The 23,576-nt window shown below is 42.8% G+C and overlaps 1 protein-coding gene across 2 annotated transcripts in view; it reads right to left on the bottom strand.

Annotated features, from left to right (window-relative positions):
- The window catches only part of GRK5 (G protein-coupled receptor kinase 5), a 147,389-nt gene that overhangs the window by 76,115 nt on the left and 47,698 nt on the right, over nt 1-23,576 (bottom strand). For both annotated transcript variants that reach the window (XM_021529270.4, XM_085582910.1), the window contains exon 2: nt 9,509-9,604. In XM_021529270.4, the coding sequence (XP_021384945.1) occupies nt 9,509-9,604 (96 nt within the window). The remainder of the gene's footprint in view (nt 1-9,508; nt 9,605-23,576) is intronic.

Genomic DNA, 23,576 nt, shown 5'->3' with positions numbered 1-23,576 from the left:
CCACCTAGTTACTCGTGATCAGGCTTAGCAGGTTCAGCTGAAGAGATCTGAAAAGGAAATCTGAAAAGGATCTTGCTTGAAGAGACAGGGCTGCCAGCTGGCTTTGGCTTGCTGGAGAGAGCTGATCAGCATAAACATGTCAAACTTTGCTACATTAAATCAAATATTCCCTGTTACAACTAAGTTCCCTACCATGTGTTTCTCTCTTTTGCATTATAGAGTCAGTATTGGACCTTTAAGGGTGTCCCTTTGTCCCTTTTAGACCTCTCTTGAAGCTCGGTGTGCTGAAGTCACTGTTCATGAAACAAACTATACCCACACCAAAAGGTCAAATGCGACAAACCCGGTGCTCAAGTGCTGAATGTTGTTTGTTTGGACTGATCAGAATAGTTCTGAAGTGACTTACACCAAATTCTTCCTGTGCTCAAAACCATGTTTCTCCATAAGCCATGTTTACAAATGCCAAAAATATTTTGGACCAGGAGTTATGAAAGCCTGAAAGCACTTACTTATAGAGAGCTGTTTCAACATTGCAAATACTTGTATGTAGTTGAGCCAGGTCCTGCTGCTCATGAGAACAGCCTTCACCAATCTGTCAACACTGACCTAACTTGTCCAAGAGAGAGCTCAGAAAATCAATGTGACGTGGAGAGACCTTCAAAGTGCCACTGTACAAATACAAAGCTGGTGCAGGGCTGGAGGATGGTGAAATCTGGCAGGTACAAAGAAGTTTGTAACCATTTCCAAAGATTATATTTTTGTGGGTCATTTAATACTACAGAGACTCCCCATTTTTTGAAATTAATAATTCTTCTGGAAAGGTAAAACCCTTCACACTTTTCTTAATATACTAAATTGAATTGTAACTTAAATATCTTGGTCCATAACATACTTTTAAGGACTACAAGAGTTCAGAATATTTTTTTAATCATTTTTCATTGGCTTTAACAATGCCAGGACAACAGGGGGTTCTTCAACAATCAGTCTACCATCCTACCCAAAATTGGGAGTTTATTTCATAGTATTCTGCTCTATAATTTAATTTCCTTTCCCTAAATTGGACTTTCACTCATCCTTTCCATTAGTTCAGCTAAGGGACAGCAGTTGAAGGCAAGAGAGTATTTTATTTTACTTGTCTTAGAATTCCCTGGAATCAGTTTAGCATGGTTAAAATGCAATTAATAAGTAAATAACAATACTGGCACAAGCAGAAGCTCTGTTCAGAAATGGCCTCCTAGTTCCTGCTTTGATCCTGCTGAGTGGAGGTTCTATTTTAATAGCATTATGTATCAGAATTCATGGGCGTACCCTGATTTCTGACCTACAGAGCACAGAGAAATATTTCAAATTATCACCTTCAAGTGTTTTCAAAGCAGCACAGAGTGATTACCTGAAAAATAAATGGAATCTCTCAATGACTTCAGGGACTCAGCCAAACCACTGAAAAATCAGGCTTGTAACATTCCACATGTGAATTCCCTCATGCTGTTTTGAAATCAGAATTAAAAGATAGGTGTGGGACTATCTTAAAAACATTCAACTTCTTTTTTCCTTGACAACTGGAAGCCATGAGTGCATGGACAACAAGGGGCCATATTTCAACTAAGGAACCTTCCCTGGTGCATGACTGTTCCCAGAAAACTCTAAAACAAAGCCACAATCCTAGAGGCTGCTGTAGTAACCAGAAGAAGCCAAGTCAAAGTTACACTTCCTCTACCAGCTACTCCAAATGAGTTCTTTTCCTCAAGAAGCACTAACTTGGCTAATCCCATCCCTCCCTGAAAGCATGAGTGTATCCCCAAAGGTGAGGATTTCAGGCTGCTCACTTCACAGCATCCCCACAAAGTAGGTCTGGTAGATCTTTTCTCTCCCTTTTCCCTCCCTGCAGTTCCCTCCTTCCATTATAAAGGGGCTCCTGCACAGTTTAATTTAAAGAAAACTTTCTCTCTGACCCCAGCAGAGCTGAGCAGAGCTTTGTCCTGCCACCACCTTCCCATCACTACCAGGAGCAGGGCCACAAGAGAGTCCTGCAGGGATAAGAGCAAAGTTTTACCATAAATGCAGCCCTACCTCTCATTCCCCATACCCAGCAAATGCTGAATTGGTTTTAAAATAAATTTCCTTAACAACCAAGTATTACTATTTAACAGGACCCGTGAGCACTTCTATAGCATTTTACAAATCACTGCATAAGTATTAATTAGACATAATGACTCATATTACCTAATGAGATAATGAAAAACCCTGCAGCTCACAATATCTACTTCTATTTTCAGCAAGAGATGAAATAGATCTTGTAAAAGGATATTCTCTTCTAATTCCCTTCCTGCATATCCCTGCAATAACGTTGGAAAGTAATTCAAAGTGTGCAAGTCTTGGTATTTTTTTCCTTCTCAGTTTGGAAAGGCTAATACAGTCTTTGCCACAAAACACAAATGCAGAAGGTCAGTGATAATATTTGTTCCTTAGGAGGTTTTCTATTGAAGGATGACTGGTGGGGTCTCACTTTTTGGTAAGGAGATGTGGATTTGCTGCCCGTTCTTTATGGAGAATAGCAACATCTTTCTTGCTTTCTTTCTGGGATGCCCCTGCCAAGGTAATACTCAATGGATTAAGTCTTGTGAAATAAATTCTGTAAATAGAACGTGAACTGAGATCATTTCAACTCATTTCCCCTGTGTCCCCTTCCCGTCCTGGAAGCTGTCAAGCACAAGCAGCCTGCAAGCAGCCTGTTCTCCCAGTGTTAGTCTTGAGTCTCACTAGATGCATAAAACAGCTTGTTTTTCACATATTTTCTGTGATGGCATTAAAAAAAAATTACAAGGGGGGGAAAAAACCCCAATCCTTCTCAATTCCACTCATAGCTATAAACTGGATACAGCTAATCTTGCAAGGGCACCAAACATTGCTCTGTTTGTGCACATTTGATCACAAGAAACCTATGTTTATGATGGAATTACACTTGAATCCAAAGGATTTTAAAGAAAGGAACTGAACCAACTGTGGGTTTGTAAACAAACACTATGGTTTTGACGTCAGCCATATAATTTCATGCACTGGAACTGTTTCTATCATGTGGCCAGTTCCTGCCTCTGAAGAGTATCTAATTTAATTTAGATGTATTCACGATATGGGACAGCACGTCAAGTCCAAGAAACGACAGGGCAACTCTGCAGGAAGGCCTGGGCTGGAAAGATTGCATAAGCTGTACTTTGAAGGAGCAACAGAGACTTTTTGGCTCAAGGAAGAGAGGAGAAAGTAATGTCTACTGCAGAAAAAGGAAAAAAAAATTGAGGGGAAGGGAAGTGTATGGAGCGGGAACTGTCAAGCGGAAGGACTTTCTTTCTCCTTTAGAAATGAATCAGTTTGAGGTATTTTTATGCATTAATGTAATCCAAAAGTCTCTGCATAACCTTTTCCAGAGCAATGCATCCTATCCTGAGCTTTTAGGAGTCATTCCAACTTTGGTTTTGGTCCTTCTTGGGTTCTTCTCTCTGGTCATTCTGTACTGGCCCTGCAGACAAGCAGCATGGAGTATAACTCATGCAGGAGATCTTCTGTCAGGCACCACTCCATGACCACCATGGGATCACCCACAAGAAGCCCTCAGGTCCTGGTGACCCCAGGGGTGATGCAGAGCCCCACTCCCTCCCCTGAGCACCTGGGCTGAGAACAAACACCCCAGTGAGGAGCTGGCATGTGGGTGATGGGAGAACAGCAGCAGGATATCCCTTTGCTGCTGCTGATAGTGACTGAAATATGGCTTATGTTGCAGGTATCTAATGGCACCAGTGTGGGAAAACTGCTTTTCATACAGGGCATGATTCTGATTCCTAAAACCTCCCCCAGCCTGGCATCAATTGGATTTAAAGGGACACCCTTTGTGGTTAAAAAATTCTTTTTTTTGAGTCTACATGTTTACCAGCTTGGGCCTTAAAAGGTATGAATTTCTCTAGAAATATATTTCAATTAAGAACATAACAACAATACAGTATGTTGGCTTATTTATTAATTTAAATATTTTTACTAGACAGCATTTTCTACTCCAGTAGTTCTAATTCCTCAGGTTTCCAGAAAAGCCAGTTCCTCCTAGAAGTGGTGTAGAGCTCTGTGCTGGGTACTCAGCTCTGGCTGTACACACACACTCCCCACCAGCATCCTCCCAACACAGCTACCCTGATTCCTACACATTTGGAAAGGAAAGAGGAGACAGTTCCTCTTGCTGTTATTTCATGCCATGGAATCCTGACTGCTTGTTGAAAAACTATTTCCAATGAAAATGTAAGGGTTTTTTTCCAAGGAAAGCTAACACTTTCTATCAAAAAAATATTTCTCAAAAATTAAACTGTAGTTTTAGCCAAAAACACGAGACCAACTTTAGGTGTAGGATTCAGACCAATCCTACAGGACAATCACAGAAGTTATAACCATCTGAGCTTGGTTATTTACAGTGGAAGGCAAGCTGCAATTCCTTCCTTTGATCTATTTGCTGGCTTCAGGATTACATTTCCCAACCATGCTTTTTAATCACTGTAAACATCAGAGGTGAAGAATTTGGTGGAGAAAAAATTGGCTGCTTCCTTGTGTTTTTGATCAGACCGAGCTTTGATGCCTTCTCCTTCCCCGTTCCAGTGCCTGAGCTTTCTATGTGACACCAGCCCGGGCATGGAGTGCATTTCCCTGCCTACATCTCCATCCCCTGAGGGATGCAGCCCCAGGGGTGATGCCCTCCCAGTGAAGAGGGAACTCCAACAATGAACTCCAGCCATGCTGTCACTCAGTCTCTCAGGGACAGCTTCCCTCCCGAGCAAGCCTGGAAACTCACACTTTGCTTTTGCAACTCCCCTCACCCATGAGTTTCTCTCTGCACTGCTGGAAAACAGAAAGTCAAGAAACACAAGCATGGCTGAGAATTCATGGAAGATGTGCCAGCACCGTGCAGCAGAGAGGGGGATCCAAGAACGAGACACCAGGGGTACAGCAGGAGGCTTTCTGCCACAGGATGGAGCTCAGTGCAGGCTGCAAAGCATTCCTAGGAAGCTCCACAAATACTCAAAGCATCTGAATCTCATTGCAGAGTTCTGCACTGCCAACTGTGCCTCCAGGCAGATAAGCTGCAAAGTAACTGGAAAGAAAAAATCGTGTAGGTGAAGGTCTTGATCATGTCTGAAAAAGTACAATACCCAAGAGAGTGATGGGGGGGAGAAAAGAGCCAGCTTTTGTAAAAGTGAGCATGTGAATGAACTCTGTGGCTTCGATTTTGTCCCACTTATTCTGTTCACCAGCTCTACAAAGTGTTTCTCACACAGAAGTGTATTTTTAACAACACGGAAAAGAATGTGCCAAAATTGGAAGCTCAAGTTACTTCTACCCTGGTAAATGGGAGGCAAATGCCATGTAAGAGGTTAAATGGAAAAGGAAGGATTTTTTTTTTTTTTAAGACCAAGAATGACCAAATTAGTACTAATGATATTTCTGACTGTGAAATCTCACTGAATAAAAATGATCAACAAGAGAAATCCTCAGCATTCTCTTCTACCTGAGCATCATGCACAACCAGAAACTGCTTTACAAAAGGAGTTAAAAGTTTTCTGCAATAAATGCATAAAAAGTTTAACTTTTCTGCAACTCTATGTAGCAAACACAGACACATTCTGTGGCAGTTTCCCCACAAGGTTCAATCTATGGGGTAAAAAGTCTTGATTTATTATATAGCATTTGGACAGTTGTGAAAGAAAATTTGCCAAAGATCAGAATAATCAACTCTTTCACCCAGGCAGTTTTTTAATGCAAGAAAAAAGCACAGAATGGGTCTGAGCAAAATAAATAAAAATTCCACACTTTTAACCAACAGAACCTTTTGCGTAATTCAGAAACATTTACAGACATCCAGAATCTTTTATCATCAAAAAGACACTCTGGCCTTTCAAATTGCAACTTTTTCTTATATTTTTATTTACTGATGGCCTTTAAACCAGTGGATATCTCTAACTTGTGGCATCTCTTCATGTCATGTCAAATGCAAGAACTTTTAAAGCTGTTCATTGGTATTTTTTCCTCTTCCCTTACAACATCTCTCTTTTGCTAAGCTGTCATCTGTGAGTTTTAAAGATAGCAGAACCCCATCTACAGCAGCATCCGTCACATGAGTCATGGCAGCTATGCCTCAAAAATCAGTTTTTATCGATTGACTGGGCCTCTGGTGCCAATATGGAAATCTTCCAACCTGGAAAGGGCCGACTGTTTTAATACAATTAAATACAGCCAGGAAGAGGGCTGCAAAAGGAAACATGCATTAGCCATTCATAGCATACAAGCCTCTCTCAGAGCCCAGTAAAGTGCAGCATCCCTGCTTCCCTTGCTTATTTAATTAGCACACAATGAAGGCCACTGAATTTCCCTGCAAAAGGTGTTGCGTACTTTGGACAAAAAAGAAAGGAGAAAAGAAGTTGCTTTTAAGTCCAGTCCAAAAAAATAGCTCCTTGGCTAAATGGCACATTTAATAAAGACGTTTCCAGTGTTTGTTTATTTATCAAAAAGCAGTGTTTCTCTCGGGTGTTTTGATTTTTATTTCTGTGCACAAGAAGGAGGGGAAAAAAAGGGCTTTACTAAGCAAGTCTTTCAGTGAGACACCAGATGATGGATAGTCAAACACAGAGTCTCCTGTAAACACAGAGGTAACCAAAAGGTATGAACTGACTCATAATTGTGTCAACACAGGTCGCAGACCCTTGGTTTATTTCAGCCTTCCTGTTTTTCACAGATTTCTGTTCACACTACACTATTTTTTTGAAGACACAGACTCTTTTCAGTACATCTTAGCGGGGTGCAAAAGCACACACGTTTTTACACCAAAATGTGGGCATCTACACGCACATGTAGGCTGTACAATTTCAACAGCAGCATTTTCCACCTATTGCTTATGGCTACATTAAAGTAAGCTGTGCAGTCCATGACTGCTCTAAATCAAAAAGTCCATCCCACTCCAGCCTCCAGCCTTTCCCTGGAGGCTCTTGGGAAGCATCCAGAAGAGAGGAACACAACAAAACCTCAACAGCCCAGTGCTCCAGCTCATCCAACCCTCCAAGACTCACTGTGATTTTTTTTAACCTAAGTGGCAAAACTCTGTCTGATGGAAAATGCTGGGAGAAGAACAGGCAGCAAAGAGGTCTGTGATGAGCAGAACCTGCCTGTATTTGTCTTGATCTCTAAACAAATTGAATTAGGCTGTAAGGCTTTTTCTTGTATAAAGTTTAGAACCATGGTTTGGGTTGGAAGGTTGGAACAACCATCTAGTTCCAATCCCCCTAAAAGACCTTCCACTAAAAGCCCCATCCAGCCTGGCCTTGGAGAAAAAAGCCTTTCTGGGCTCTCTATTTCTGAACTAGAAAGTTAAGAAATTGTTAGGGTAGGGGCTGATGTGCAGACACCCCAGACATTGAATCCCCTGCAAGGGCAGCTGAAGGGCCAGGAAAGGTGTTTCAGTACATTCCCTGTACCTGTGCAGACACTAGTCTGGAATCCTGAGATCCTTTTAAAGGACTTGCAGAAAATAACAAATGAAGAAGCCAGGCAAATTGTTCTCCCTCAGCAGAAGCAGGAAAAGAAGCCATTTAAGGGCAGACTGCAGTGACCAGTACATGTTCCTGAGCTCTAGGGAGCACAGAGCCCTGGGCAAGGGATCTGCAGTGGATCCAGCCTGAGCACACACATGAAAAGGACTTAATGCTATAGACCCACCCACCCAAGATGTGTCAGACACCCTGTATGAGCCAGGAGAAGTTCAGACAACTGTTTATCTGGGATTTTTCAACTTCAGAGAGTCACTGAAAATGGCAGAGCCAGCAAGGACAGATAACATTATTCAGGTTGAGCAGTGCCTTATTCCTTGTGTAATCACATCCAGCTCAACTCAGCAAAAATCAGAGTTACAGAACCAGGATTTGGACCTTATTTCCCACTGTGCCAGTTTACAGGTAATCACTGTCATGGCTGAAACCAAATCCACCCAGAGATCCCACAACAGCTCTTGCCTGGTTACATCACCAAATCATTCACCAAAAAAATGCAAAACAAATTACACTAGGGTGAAGCTGACACACACAAAAAATGCCAGAAATAGCATTTCAGAAACAGAAATAATTGGCAGACTTAATTTTTAAAAGACTACTCATTTTAGGATGGTACACCTTTGTAAAGAGAGAACATTTTATCTGGAGCCATTTTCCCCTTTGGAAACCAAGGCTGGCAGAACAATGGGGAGAATTCCCTTTGCAAATTACAATATACTAAGTCAGATTTGCTTCCAGCAGGTTCTGTACCTTCAGAAATTGGTCAGGCTTTGTATGTTAGTCAACTGGGGAAAACCTACACTCTATTCTCCTGCTTCCCCTCTTTTCTTTACCTCTTTTTAGCTAGAACAGAAGGCAAAGGAAGAAAATTTTACTGAAGGATACCATGAAAAGAGTTTTCAAAACATTCCACATATTTTCTCTGCATAAACATGCTGTGGATTTCTAATGTAAATAGTGCCAGGGCACTGTCACTCAAACCCCAGGAGTTCACCCAAGTTAGACAAATTATGCTGCCCGTTATCTCAGTTGTTACAGATTCTTGCCTTTCATTCATTTCTTGCCAGTGGCTGGATTTTATGTGTAGGGAAGAAAAGAAGCCTCAAATGCTGAAGTTAACCTCTTGTGGTGAGACCAGTAATCCTGGGCTTTCCAGGGGAGAATGCAGAAGGAGATAGCTACTAGCCTTGTCTGCCAAGACAGCAGTCAAAAGAATGCTGAAATTTGGCATGTATGAGCAGGAGAAATGCAGTGCTATGAAAATGGACACTGCAAGCTCCCTGCCAAATCTGCAGCATTTGGCCCACATGAATAAAACAAATTAAGTTAAAAGAAGTTTTTTACATGTCCTGTAAAAAACCTCCATAAAGCTGAGTTGTGGCTGTGAATAGGAGATGGTGCTGCTGAGCAAACCTGCCTGGCAGAAGCAGTGACTGCTGCTTCAAACATCAAATCCACACTATAATTAATGCTAACTGCAACTACAATCAGAAGGCTCATTTCCTCCCAGATAAGGAGATACTTACTAGAAGGGAATGCAGGATGTGATCAGGGGATTCCTTTCTGAATGTGTTTTTACAGCCACACTGCTAGGGACAGAGTGAAAGCCCCTGTCCCACATGCCAGGTGTTGTCCAGCTGTGAAACCCCTTTGGGTCCTGGAACCTGTGTATGGAAAACAAAGGGCCTGGATGCTGCCAGCCCCATGTCCTGCCCTGCAAGTGCAGCATTCCAGTCTCTCCTGCCAGGTCCATAACCCCTTTTAGGAACAGAAAAAGCTGAGTTTGCATGGCAGCACCATGAGAGGAATGTGCATTGCATGCCCACCTATATATTGATTCCCTGTAATGATGAGTGCCTTTAATGCCATTCTAATGAGCCAGTTCTGATATAATGTTTTCTTTATGCTGTACTTCCAAAGAAGGGAAAACCTCTTACCTATTGTTCTTCGGAGATCTTCACACTGGCTTATGTGAGGGAATTTCAGGATTTCCTTCCACTTTTTGCTTTTGCCTTTGCGTTTCCCTCCACCCCCTGCAGAGAGAGAAACACCAGGATTAGATTGCTTTGTGGACACAGTTCCACCTAGAGTTGACCTGCCTATCCATAATTCTTATGGATATCATTAATAATTAAAGCTGAAACACTGTGGGTTGATGTACAAGCAGATCTCTGGAAGTATTCAAGGAAAGGCTGAATGGGGTTCTGGGCAATCTGGTCTACCAAAAGATATCCCTGCCCATGGCAGGGGGTTGCAACTAGATGACCTTCAAGGTTCCTTCTAAGCCAAACCATTCTATGATTCTATGATACAGATCAAATCTCAACTTATTTGAACTTAAAACAGGCCAAGGAGGTGGCATCTGGACGAAGATCAGCTCACCAACAGTTGGGAGTCCAGGCTTGCTGCCCACCAGGTCCAGTTGAGATGGCAGAGCTACCTGCAGCATCACCTCTTCCCCAACCAAGAGCCACTTCACACAAGTCAAGCAATCTTGTAAAATTACAGTTCACACCTTTTCAATGCAGATATCCCCCTTCTGGTTTTGGGACAGGCCCTAATTCTACCCCCAAAAAATGCTGAAGATCCAAATTCACTTCCCCCCATCCCCTCAGACCCTCACATTACATATCCTGGCAGCATGGCACTACTGCTGCTGTCACACACTCTGCTCACTGCTGCTTCCACAGGAGAACTGAAGGAGAAAAATAATAGCTTCATGAGGAAAAAAATCACTTATTGGTTCTTCTTTCTGTCCTGCTTGGAGAGGCTGTGCAGCCAAGCAGGAGGAGAATCCCTCTGGACATGAGAGCCCAGATGCAGATTGGGATTCTCCAAGTCCCTGTATTTACTGCAATTCAGTCCCTGCACACAAAACCTGATTCACTTGAGTCTATTTTATATGCACTGGCATGCTGAATGACTAATTTAGAGCTGAGTTAATTCTGTAGAGGGGTTGGTAGAGTCACAATTGCAGATTGAGATTGTCTTGGGTCCTGCATGACATTACAGGCTAAATTAGGAGAGCACTGACTCAAAAGGTAGCAGACCACCAGAGAGAAAACAGGAGCCTTGGAAAAAAATTACAAGTATTGCTCTCTGTGGGGCATTTCTGATCACACAATGTCACCTTTGGCACTGGAGAGCTTCTTTTGAATCTCACCTTTTATTTCTTTGCTTTTGATGGCCAATGGTTTTGCCATCACAGAGTCTGCCTTGAATTATTTTAAACTTATTATTGATAGGAACTGATTGTATTTCTACAGTATGCAATGTAGAGCTGGCCATGCAGGAACCAGCTTGTCTGGACTTTCAGGAGCACAGCCCTGCTATCCTTTCCAAGAATCAGAGTGCAGCAAAGCACAGAGAGCTGTGGCTGCCTCCCCACCACAGAGTACTCTGCAACACAGACATACCCCTTGGGTCTGTAATGAATTCTGCTTCAACCCCTCCTCTTCAGTGCATCCCAGCCACTGCTGCTGAAGTCATTTCCTTCCCATCCCTCTGCCCACAGCATCAGAGAGCTTGTCTTGCTCTCTTGGTCTTGCATGCTGAGGGCCTTAGGTGAACTACAAAGTGCTGTTAAACACTTTGTGGGCTGGGGTGAGCACTGTGATCATCTGTTCACCAACTTCTGGAGCACATCTGCTCCCAGCTAGCCCTGCTCTGGCTGCCAGTGGCCACAAGGGGTTGGATTCAGCAACCCTGAGGGTCTTCACTGGTTTTCATGTCCCCAGAAGCCCACTCCTGCAATCCTGCACAGCAGCTCCTGCCTGCCAGGCTGCCACCTCCACTTGCTCCTTTTTCCTTCTCTTCCAGGGGCATTTTCCTCTGTGCTCCTGCTCCTTATGCCTCATCACACTGTACTTACACTTCCCTCCTCACACCCTCCCTTCATGTACTCCTCTGGGAAAATGATCCCTCACCAGGAATTCCTGCTTCTTTCTCTCTTCCAGTCATTCTCTATAGCTGCATTTTCTTCTCTGAACCATTCGTCCCTGAACTTTTCTTCTCTGTGTGTTTTTCCTCACACTCATTTATCTTAGAACCACAGAATCCTACAATATATCGAGTTGGAATGGACTCTGCTCAAGGGATGTGCAGCTGCCTCCAACAGTGTTCCCAAACACTTCTGGACACAGGAGGCAGTGGGGTCAGCCAGATGAAACCATCTTTTAGGCTGGTGCATCTTCACCCCCTGAAGGTCTACCCTGCAGGCACAAGCACTAGGGATTCCAGAGCACACCTGCTTCTCCAGCCACCTTTACAGAAGTCCTCCCAAAAAGGCTCCATCTTTAGCAGCATCAAGCAGCACAGAATATTGCAGAATAGCCCTTTGCACTAAATGACAGTTCTGAGATTTGTGCAGAGGTGCTATGATTCTGCTAAGCTGGGCCTGAACATCTTTAAAATCCATTCAATGTAAAATATGTATTGATGTATTTACATTGGATGATGTATTCCTGACATTAAATTTCCATCAAAACTAAGGAAGGGCTCTGCAGTCCCCGGTTAAAACCGTGATCGATACAGCCAGCATGTTCCCTTCTCTTTTGTGGCTATCCTCCAAAAATAAGCAGCCTTGCCTGATGAATCACTTGCTCTTAGCTGAGCGTGGAGCAGCATTCCTGCTTTGCTTGTGACGTCTTTATGTTAAAGATTCTGATCAAGTGCTTTAATCGACCTGACCTTTCCGCTCCCAGCTTTTCTTGTGGAGCCAGCAGTGTTTGCTGGCTCCAAACGTTAATTCTGGGGGGGTTTGAAGGACATAATGCAGTGAGACAGCTGAGACACAGTAAATTGTCTAGCAGAGCTAAAAGCTAAAAGGGGAGGTTTCTCTGAATAGGTCATGGTGCAGGTTGCAGAGGGAAGCTTTTCACACGTTGCCTTGATTGCTGCCTTTGCACCCTCTATTCCATACAGGAGGATTTGCATCCTTCAAGACACTTCTCAGGGCAGGACTTGACAGATGTGCCATGTTTTAAATGTTAAGTTCCATCATGCAGTGTTGGAGGGTCTGACTGCTTTAAAATTTTGCTTTGCTGGTGACAACAAAAGGTGAGCTGCCAGCAACAGCAGGAAAGCTCAGCCCCACTTCCTTGCCTGCGCTCAACAACTCAGCATTTGCAAACTGAGGGTTGAAGCTAATTCTCTAACATGTCAACCAGTCCTGCAGGAAACAAAAGCATTTGCTCTACATCTTGCCTACTGAAAAATACATGGCATTTTTCACATAATCTTGTGATGCTGCGTGGCAAATCTAGCTCTGATCTCTGCCTGTGAGGAGAGACATAACCAGAGGCACACATGTAAAACATCTGCCAGCAGGAGTTACCCTCAGCCTAAAGTGCCTACCTTTTTTTTTTCCCCTCCATTATTCAGTATATATTTATTCTCCTAACACCAAGAGGAGACAGGAAAACACCTGCATATTATTAAGCCAATGAGCTATTAAGTGGCTTGTCCAAAATGAAATTAAATGAGAAATCGTAGCTGAAGAAGCCAAGGCTTCGCAGCTCTTAATTCTGCTAAAGACAGCATCAAGCCATGTTCCTGCTCAGGTGATTGAAGATTATTTACAACAGAGTATTGTTGGATGAATTTATTCCAGCATCAAGCCCGTAGCATATTCCATTTGTGCCTCATTCCACCAGACAAGGTGGATTTTAAGGATGGATAATCTGGCTTCCTACTGCTGCTCTGTTATTGCCCAAGTTGATAAGACAGCAGCACATCCCATGCTGCCAGACCTGGCTAATCCAAATATTTCAAATATTTCATGCAAGTGTGTTAACTGCAATCTAGTTAATTTCCAGATCACTGGAGGATGACTACAGCTTCTATCTTCCACTTCACAACAGTACCTGGGTTGTCACCCAAAGCCTTCCCAACAACATTAGAGAGCTCTGTATCCTCAGAATGCAAGGCCTTGATTACACAGTGAATGCAGTGAAACAAACTCCAAAAATACTAAAAGTAAGAGAAATCATGGTTAGTGTCCTATTTCCACTCACAAGGTGTCTACATTTCTTCTCTTCCTCCTCTTGCCACCCTTTCTCTCCTCTGTCCCATGGAAGTGTTTGAAGCTAAGTGTTATATATGGAATTGCCATATTAGAGTAGGGTCTGGCCACTACAGGATGAACTGCAGGCAGCTTCAGAGGAAGATCTTGGAAAGCTGTTTCTGAAGTACTTGAAAAACATTAAATTTGTCCCATATTTTGTTAATTAGATATGGTTAACAAAGCATGAAGGTGTATGGCTTCCAAACAATTTCTTCTCCTTTTTTGGCATCTGTGCTACTTAGAATCAGGCTGTTCTTACGACCCTGGTGAACACCCTGCACTGTTGAATGCACCCATGTCTCATGTGGGAGTGAATACCAAAGATTAACTGTGTATTTGTGAAGGAAAAAAATACTAATTTTAATCTCGTTTTCCTAGAGTGCCTTGTCCTAATGAGACAGCATTAATAAAGCTTACCAGCCCATCATTTTCCCCTAGAAATTTTTCATGTCTAATACATTCAGCCTCTAAGGCAAACAGTTTCACCCTTATTAGACCTATTTCATGTGGAAGTTCTCCCAGGTTCACTATTCTTCTTTCCTATTAGTTCCACCTACACTCAGCTGTACTAGCAAATAAAACTGGCTTGTTTTTCAAGAATGAAAGACTGCTTGCTCTCTGCCCTTCATCATGCCTCTCTCCTCTGGGAAAATGGAAAAAAACCCCAGGAACCCTGTTTTATTCTGAAAAGATCTTGGATGATACTCCTGATTTAACTTGTGCTTAAAACAAGCACTTACAAGACCATAGGGAACTTCTGCAGCAATCCCCTCCTGCCAGCCAAGGAAAATGCAATGAGTGTCAGAGCTGGATTTCCAAGAGCAGGTGGGTGTCCACGCTGGGGTGCAGAGCCTCTGCAAACCTGTCTCTAGAGGCTTTCTTTGATCAGATACAATAAAAAATCCACTGCAAGCCCTCAGAAGAGAATCATGTTACACAGCTCCTCTCATCGGTGCTAATCTGTTTTTATCTCCCACAGCCTTTTTTGAGGATTGGCTTGGGAGAGTTTTGTGCCCATCTCCCCTGCTGCCACAGCACATTGGCTCCTAATGCTGCTGCAAATACCTAAGCCTGACGACCACTGTGTAAAACACCTCACTGCTTTTTGGGAATGAAGAGCAGATGTGCTTCACGTGTAAACCCACGTTGATGGGAATTTCACAAGCAAAAGCACAAGCAGAGTCAGGCAGGCTTTGCAATCTGAGGGTAAAATATTTTGTATACAGCTGGCACCTAAAGTACTATTAACCTTGGCTTATGGAAGTCAGTGTTGATAAACATTGCAGGAGTATCTTCCTATGATTTAAAGAAGAGGTCAGGTAATAATGCAAATACTGAAAAGAGGCTGAAACATGACTTTAACAATACATTTTTAATGTTAATAATAATAATATGCTTTAGCAACATCCACTATCCTGAAGGGAAAGAGAAAGCCAAGGGATTAGTCTTGAAGACTGGTCCTCAGGGCTTAACCATCATACGTCAAGGCCATTTTGTTACTACCCTAGGAATATAAAGGAGTCTTTGCACAAGCTACCTTCATGCCTGGTCACAGCAAACTGAAAAGACTTAACTAAACTTAAAAATCAAGCCTTTAATTTCTTCTCTAAGTCTTAAGTAGGTGTAAGAATCCCAGTTTGTGGCATTCTCCACACAACTCTGCCTACATCCTCCACTGGATATTTTTAATGCATCTTTGAGATTATTTGAACAAGTTTTCCTTGGGTTTTGTGGGTCAATTCACATATACTGGGTTTACATTCTGCTGCTATGCCGACAGAGAGTTGCTTGGTCACAAATTTCCCTGGACGCAGTTTTATTTCCCCAAACATAAACACCTATAGTTTGTCTATTACTTTTATACCTTGTATTTAACTGCATTGCGTTTATCTGCAGCTGATAAATGAGCAAAAAGAGATTGTTGCCTTTTATTACACTAACAAAAATAATCCAAAAGATATGAAGTCTATGGAAGATTTACAATCTATTAAAAAACAAACAGTAAATCCTACAAAAATAAAGCCAGCTATAATCTAAAACAGCAAAATTGAGAAGAGCCCAAAATTTCAATTTCCTATTCTTGACCTCAAAGTAAACAAGGCTACTGGCACAAACCCAGGCAGTTTTGTTGGGTTTAGAATGCACTACCATGTACTGGCTGATTCAACATATCTGGGGGACTGTCTGGGGACTGTTGAGAGATTTTCTTCATCAATAGTGTAGATAACAGAAAAAAAAAAATTGCAACACCACCATATCAATGATTACTATGGGAGACCAAGCTTTTGAACAGAGTTGTTGAGATTCAAGGTTATCACCCTGCTGAAAATATTAAATCTCTCAGTGGACCTTACCTCCAAACTGCAGCTGAGACCATTTTTCAAAGTTCTACAGAATTCTGATGTAAAGACATTAAACCATTTAACTGAGATAACACTTGAGTCATCTCAGTTCTCTAACGTCAAAACATTATCATAGAACATATCAAATAGAGTGCTAAGATATCGCTGGAACAAAATGGGTATGGTAAATTGACATTCCTTACTTTGTTAAGATGATGTTTCTATATTGTCAATAAGAAGGTAGAAAAAGCAAATCATCCTTTCTTTTAAGCAGACACTTTCCTGCAAACCCTTTAATTTTTGACAAAACTTCATTCTCTGAAAGGAAGATTCTTTTGTCAGAAATGTTCTCAACTGTCACATGCTCTGAAGTACACAAGAATTAAACGAGGAACATGGTCTCCCCATAGCTGAATGCTTGAGTGACTCTAAATTCCCTAAATTCTAATTTCTTACCAATTCCCTTGAGTTAATTTGCACAGCTGTGAGTGACTGTAAGAGACCTGCTTCCCATTCTTCCAAAGGAAGAATGTAAATCCCTGCTCCAGAAATCCTGCTTGAATAGGGCTTGATAACATCTTTCCAGGAAGGAACTCCTCTTTAAGCCATGGCTTTTAAACTTATGACCTGCTCTATGTATTTATTACCCTGTTTAGCAACATGCATGCAAGCTACTAACTGATGCCTCCAAACCTAAACCTGCAAATGCAACTTGGGGTGATCTTGTGGATGCTCAGGATGATGATCTCACGAGACAGGCAGCAGGAGGAGTGCAAGGAAACCTGGCCCTGGTACAGGCAAATACATGGGGCTCAGCTCTCCTGAAAAATGATGCCAGTTCCAGAGGAAGAACATGCAAAAACCCAGCCCTGAGCAGGAAACCATGTGGGTTCTGTCTGTCCCTGTCAAAGAGCTGTGTGGGCTTTTTCTCCTGCAAATAGTTCTGCAGTATCTAAAAAAATATCTTAGCCCCTGTGTTCCTGACATTTGAGTCTTACAAGGAGTATTTCTGAACTGTGGGGAGGAGATCCAGCTGGAGAGGAGGTGAGAATTCAAGTGTTCCTATCAGCAGTCTATAGCCAAGCTCTAAGAATTATATTCTATTCTGGTTTTTTACCCTCACCTAAATAAACTTACCAACAAGACTAAAGAAAATAATTTTCGTAAAGATCATGATAAATTAATAGCTTGGGACTAAAATAATAGCTTGTTTTATTAGGCCTGGCTGATTTATTAGTTCCACCAAATTGGTAGAATTAGTAAAGTTTTGAGATGTTGTGACAAGAACCCAGAAATCAACATGCTAAAAATGGTATAAATTAGGCTGAGAACCTCCTTGGTACATGTGTTTGGGCTATACTGCCAGATTTTTTTAGGGGAATTTCCCTTCTGTGACACCTTTTGCTTCCAGAGTCAGCCAGGAAGAAAAGTACAGCATCACAACATGGCTCACACTAGGTCATGCCCTATTTGTGATCAGGATCAGGCACGTTTTTCTTCACCACAAAAGCAGATAACTATAATCTTCCTGCTCTCTGTGGTCAAGTAACACACTAATTTCTCAGACGTGTTCATAAAACATAAATTAAACCCTAGATATATGAGGAGCCTCCAAACACGTCATAGGGGCAATGTGGAGAGGGGTGAAATCCCCCTGAAATGCCTGGTTCCAGCAAACATTTGCCAGCTGCAGGGACTGACTGGCAGAGGGGAAGAGGTGTGGGCACAAGCATTGATTTGGAGGAAGGAGATTCTGTGTGGGCACCAGGGAAAGCTGCAAGAGGCTGCACAGGACTGATGCAAAGCCTGGCTTTGCTCCCATCATCTTGTCCAGCACCAAGGTACCAACAGCTGCTTTCTGTGGATGGTGCTGCTAGATCAGCCCTGAAAGCACAGAAAGATCCTCTTTAAAAACCATTGGCAGCCCAAGACGTGATGGTAACAGTATTGTATGCGTCAGCTTTTGGGATCATTGTTGTAAAAGGTTACAGAAGGGATTTGGGTTAATGGAGGTAATCTGTGATTATCTGATGCAACAGATTGCTCTGCCAGTGACTCATTCCTTCTGCCACAATATACTGTGGGCTGCAGCTGCCAATAGCGAGCAGGATGGAGCTGGCTCCCAAGCTAAAACTGTCCCTGTTGTCTGGAGAAAACCCTGCAAGAGGGGCTGCCAAGGCATTGCAGGTGTGTGACAGCCTGGCACAGCTTTCCTGAGGGGAGTGGGCTGCAGGAGTGTACTACAGCCATTTATTCATGGGTGTTACTATAGCTACCAGTTGAAGGACGCAACACAAAATGCAGAACTAAAAAAAAATAAAAAAAAAATTAGGAGGTAGAAGACAAAAAACAAGGAAACTTGCAGAGCAAAGGCAGAGGGTTCCTCTGATTAGCTAATGAAGTGCTTCAAAAGCAGTGACTGAAAAATGAGGCTTGAAGGTTGCATGGTGTAAGCGTCAGATGATGCAAGCAGCTGGCCCAGCTCGGCTGCCTCTCCCACCCACCCACCCGGCTGTCTTAATAAACACAAAACAGAGCTCTGTGCCAGGCATGGATTAACTATTTCCTCATGGCTCACACAGTCCTGCACTTCCACTGGCTCTCACTGCAGTCCTGGGGCCAGAACTAAAACAAGGAATTGATTTGGGCCATCAGCCCCTCTGAGAGCAGTGTGGCAGCAAAGATCCTACCACCAGGGACTGCAGGAGAGTGCAAAAGCTAAGTCCTGTCACAGCCTGGAAGATGAAGCAACAAGAACAAGCAGCACCACGTAGCAATCCCACACCACCCACACCTCCTGGTGGAAAGCCCCTGCCTCTAGTGTGGATGCCCAAGGCAGCCCAAAGCACCAAAAGCAGCTGCAGCCAGGGATGGGCACTTCTAATATGCACATAAATCTAAATAAATGTATGATTCCCACTCACATGCTTTCCTGACAGCCAGCTGTTCCCTTTGCTTGCTGTTATCGTCACTTGGAGATTAATGTCACAGCCTGGGACGGCTTATTAGCAATTTTTATTACAAAGCACATACATTTGGCTGGTGGTGGGCAAGAGCTAAGCCTCTGAGTAAATAAAATACCAGGACAGCTCACAGGGAATGACAGAGAACAGATATCTGTAGGGTCTTTACCCTGGCTCTGAAAGCCAATAATGGCAGGAGGTCAGAGATCAGCAGCTTAATTGTCCAGTGAATTAATGGTGACGAACGTCTGTTTCCCCTCTTGTTAAAACTGACACCAGATATTTCAGAGAAAGCAGAGGCACACTTGGCTACAAAGGAATGTTTTGATGGCTGAGGCTGAGATGGTTGCCAGCCCCAGCCCGTCAGAGCAGCGCGGGTCAAACGAAGTCACTGTAGGAAAGTGCTGCTGACTCCAGCACAAACCAGAACCTTCTGGGCCCAGTCGAGCAGACACAGATTATCCTGCTCACTTTGGAAAGAAACATTGTTTGCTTGTATTTAATAAAAATGTCAGATCTAGAGCTTTGAATAAGCAAGCATTTAAAAAAAAAAAAAAATTGGAGGAGTGTGAATTGCGCCATAAAAATCAGCCTGTGTTTGTTTCCTCTCATTTTGAGGAAAAATTGAGAGCAACAGGGGAAAAAAAAAAACCCAGAATATATTAAAAAAATGAAAAAAAATCTGTACATCTTTCCCTCTCAAGAAAATCTCCCTCTTTCATTGTCCTGCACAATCCTGGTTCAACAATGCATCTCCTAGTGGAAATTGTCATCATGGGAGGAGTAAGGAAACTGTGAAATACATGGGGACCACTTTCACCCAGTCAGTGACATTTTCTGAAGCTGCCTAATATTTTTCTATTGAAACAACTTCCACAGGGAAGAATGAGGTCTGCTTACTTATTTTCTTCCAGTTGCTCAATCTCATTGCAATTCAGATTTTCATGTGTAGCTGTAAGAAGGATGAAAGCTTCCCTTTGTTTGAAGGTGGTTATGTTAGTTTTGAGCTGTTGTGAAAGAGACTGTAGGGCACATCTTTCCCCTTCATCTGAATACACGTGAACCCCTCTGGTGTTTAATTTAAGCTTCACAAACAAGGAACAAGCACTTTCTGAATATTAAAAAACACAGTGTCAACCTACCAGTCAGTTTTTGAGAAGCATAATGTGACTTCTTACGTGGCAAGTAATCCCCCTCATTATGGGACATGCTGATACCTTTAATTAACAGTGGTAATATATAACACTGTTAACAAGGATGCATAACCCTGAATTAGGTGGCTAAAATCTAAGTATTCTTTCAGCACTGTTTTCTACAGGGGTCATGATGACTGCAGAACAGCCACACCAGTTTTCAAGTTAATCTATGTGCTCAGTCTTTGGCTGAGCTAATTATAATGGTGCCTTTAGCATCACTGTCTTTAAGTGTCTGCCAGCACGTCCCTAACAAACCACCAGGTCCATGTTTTTCTAGTCCAGACAGAAGAGTCTGATTATCAGGTCAGCCTTCATTCATTTCCAAAGCCAGGCTTCCATCCCACATGAATCCAGCTTGCTGAACTTCAATTACCAATGGAGAAGTTCATGACAAGACATCATTGAACAGTGTGTCTGTTTGATTCATGCTGCTGCCTCTAGGCAATACCTGGGGGAGGAAGGCTGCTGGGCTCTCAAAGGCTAAAGAGATTTACCACGGTGCTCAAGGGCTAAGGGAGGCATCTGGCTCAGCATTTGCAGTGTGAGGCTGGGCTGACCTTCACATGGGCACCAGACAGAGAGCTGTCCCTGCAGGCCCATGGCCCACGTCCTCCCAGCTGAGCAAAACTGATAGAGGGGCTTTTGAAGCAAAGGGCTGGGAGCTGCAGATTTGGGAAGGGCAGTGGTCAGGGTGCAGCCCACACACCCTGGAACAGTGCTGGTGGTACAGAGCACAGCACTGCAATGCCAGGGGCATGACTGGGTATGAAGTCAATTGCATGGAGTGTGATTCTGACAAATGAGGTCTGTGTACTGCTTGTGTGGCACTTGGAGTCACTCTAGAGCTGAACAGATCTACAAGGAAGTCACAATCTCTGCAGCAAGAAACACTTTCTGTTCAGGTGTTTTATGACACTCATTTTTTAGGCTTGCTATTATCGCTCCTTGTTGGGTGTCAGGGCAGACAAAAGAAATTCAGCTATTGCTTTAGATAACATTCTGATCTTCAGACTCATGAGAGAACAACCCCAAGCAGGCAGGCAGAGAATCCCAGCCTCCTCATCTCATCCAACTGCCCCAGTGACGCAACACGCTCTGCGCTGTGCTCAGCAAACACTGATCTTCATGTCTAAGCATCTCAGCCCAAGTGGCACATGTGCTATTTTAGCACCTCTGGGGACCATTCTGGGAGATAATGTAATTAATATTATCTTGGTGGCGGCTATTTACCACATCCCACTGGGATTCTGCAATCTGTGCTCGTGGAACTTGAACCCAATTAATACCCACTTCCTACCAGTTTCAGGTGTCTCCTAATTTGAAGATACATTTACAGACAAAACAGGTCAGTAACTCTTCCCAGTGAGCCAAACAGCATCTTAATCACTCGTGTTTAATAGGAAACAAAGGACTGAGCACTGATAAAGTTCACCATTATGCTTTTGAGGAAAAGACAAGTGACTACAGAACAATCTGATAACAGGAGAATTTGCTTCCTGTGTAACTCGATATTTATAAACCCTCTCAGCAAGGGGGCAAAAAGGAAATAATTTCAGCTGGCTGAAGTTAACATTCCAAAATACATTTTAAAATGACAACACAAACAGGACCCCAGCTGAAAACAGTGCTTCTGGGGAAAACATGCAGAAACAAGAGGAGGCAGGGAAGCCGCTGGAGCTCCTGGTTCTCCATGTGCCTGGGGACATTCCTGCACCTTGCACAGCACAGAGCCACCCTCAGCCTCCCCAACAGCAACAGGGCACATGGCATGTCAGGGTAGCAGGTGGAAGCAGGATTGTCCTGGCTGTGCTTTCTACCTTCAGTGGAATGACTGACTGGATTTAACAATCTCCCTCTGTCTCCAGCAAATATACATAAATAAATAAATAAATAAATAAACAAATAAACAAATATATATATATGTATATATATGTATGTATGCCTCTACAGGTATGAAAACGTGAGATTTTTTTCAAGGTAAAGGCTGGACTTTCAGTCTTACTAAGATATTCAGTTATTTTCTATGCCTTTCTATAGTTAATCCTCTTGAAATGCAGTCTGTGATTGCCCTAAAACTTGTCTCAAGAGCAGAACTAATTCTCGACCCCAACAGCCTCAAGTCCAGCACCTACAACTCCAGTGGATTTTATCAGGAACCACAAATTCCAGCAAACCCTTCAACAAGCCCCTTGTGAGAGGGAGAGATAAGGACCCGAACTGAGGAGTGCCCTCTGCACAAAATTCTAAGTGCAGAGTATTTCTAGAGTAAGGGCTGTTTTCCAAGGCTTCCTGGTATGGAAGTTTTTCATGGGAGTATAATGTGGGAGATGTGGAAGAGCACTTACAGTGATAGTAAAAATAAAAATAAATTATTTGTATTTTATGCGTAAAAAGGCAATGTTCTAAATTATTAAAAAATAAAAGTTTATCTTCCAGAGGCAGAAAAACAAATATGGGGGATGGAGGGGAACCCAATGGAAGGTGGACCTATTTTGTTTCATATTTTCTACATTAGTAGATGACAAAGCCATTTGCACTTTGATGTCTTGGCTTCAGATTATCAAGTAGAAGATTTCTGAGTCGCTTTTAAAGTACATAAATAAAAATAATAAAACCAACACACTCCTTGGCTTTTCAGCAGTGCCCTCTACTTAAAGACATGAAAACATTTTGCAAACAAAAATAGCGAAAGCTTTTCTAGCTTAATTTTGCCCTCACATAAATTAGCATGACTTTTACAGTCGTGTTGAGACACTCCACATGTTCAACTGGGAAAAGAAATTATCATAGGCAGTTTAAATGCTCAGCTTTAATTAGGAAAAAGAAAACCAAAATAAAACCAGACCCATTCTTCTTGAGAAGTTTTCCAGTTGATATTGTCAGAAGACATAAGAAAACTAGGGCTGCTAGCAGGAAAAGCATTCATAAATTTGTTTTAATCTGCCCAGCTCTGGAGAAAGAACACACACAGGTGTGAATTCCCTCCATCAACTCCAAATGGCTGGTCACTTGTCCAGGGGGTTGCACATCACCTTCCTCCTGCTGAGAGAACAAGCAGCTGGAGAGAGCAAAAAGATCTGCTGAGAAAAGCCTGACACTCGCCCTTCACCAGACACCTGAGCATCCAATGGCAGGGATGTTTAATTACTTCCACTGCTCACAGGACAGCTCAGCATTTGCTTTTCTGCAGTGCCCAGAGGCCAATAGATTCAGGACGTCTTTGTACGAGGCAACACATGAACACAGATCCCATCCCCAAAGAGTTTCCAGCCAAAAGCACTGCCCGTGACATCCTGAACCCGCTGTGTCGCTGGGGATGCTGCCTTTGCCTTCAGCAAGGGTTAGGATTTCATCCCCTGTGGCTTCAGAGGGTCACAGTTTTCCCACTCATCAACACAATTGCTTTCTGAGGAAGGCCCATTTTTCAAAATGGGGTGGTA

This window comes from Lonchura striata, chromosome 6 (assembly GCF_050655825.1).
Source record: "Lonchura striata isolate lonStrDom1 chromosome 6, ASM5065582v1, whole genome shotgun sequence".
Lineage (NCBI taxonomy): Eukaryota > Metazoa > Chordata > Aves > Passeriformes > Estrildidae > Lonchura > Lonchura striata.
This window is presented reverse-complemented; position numbering and strand designations above follow the sequence as displayed.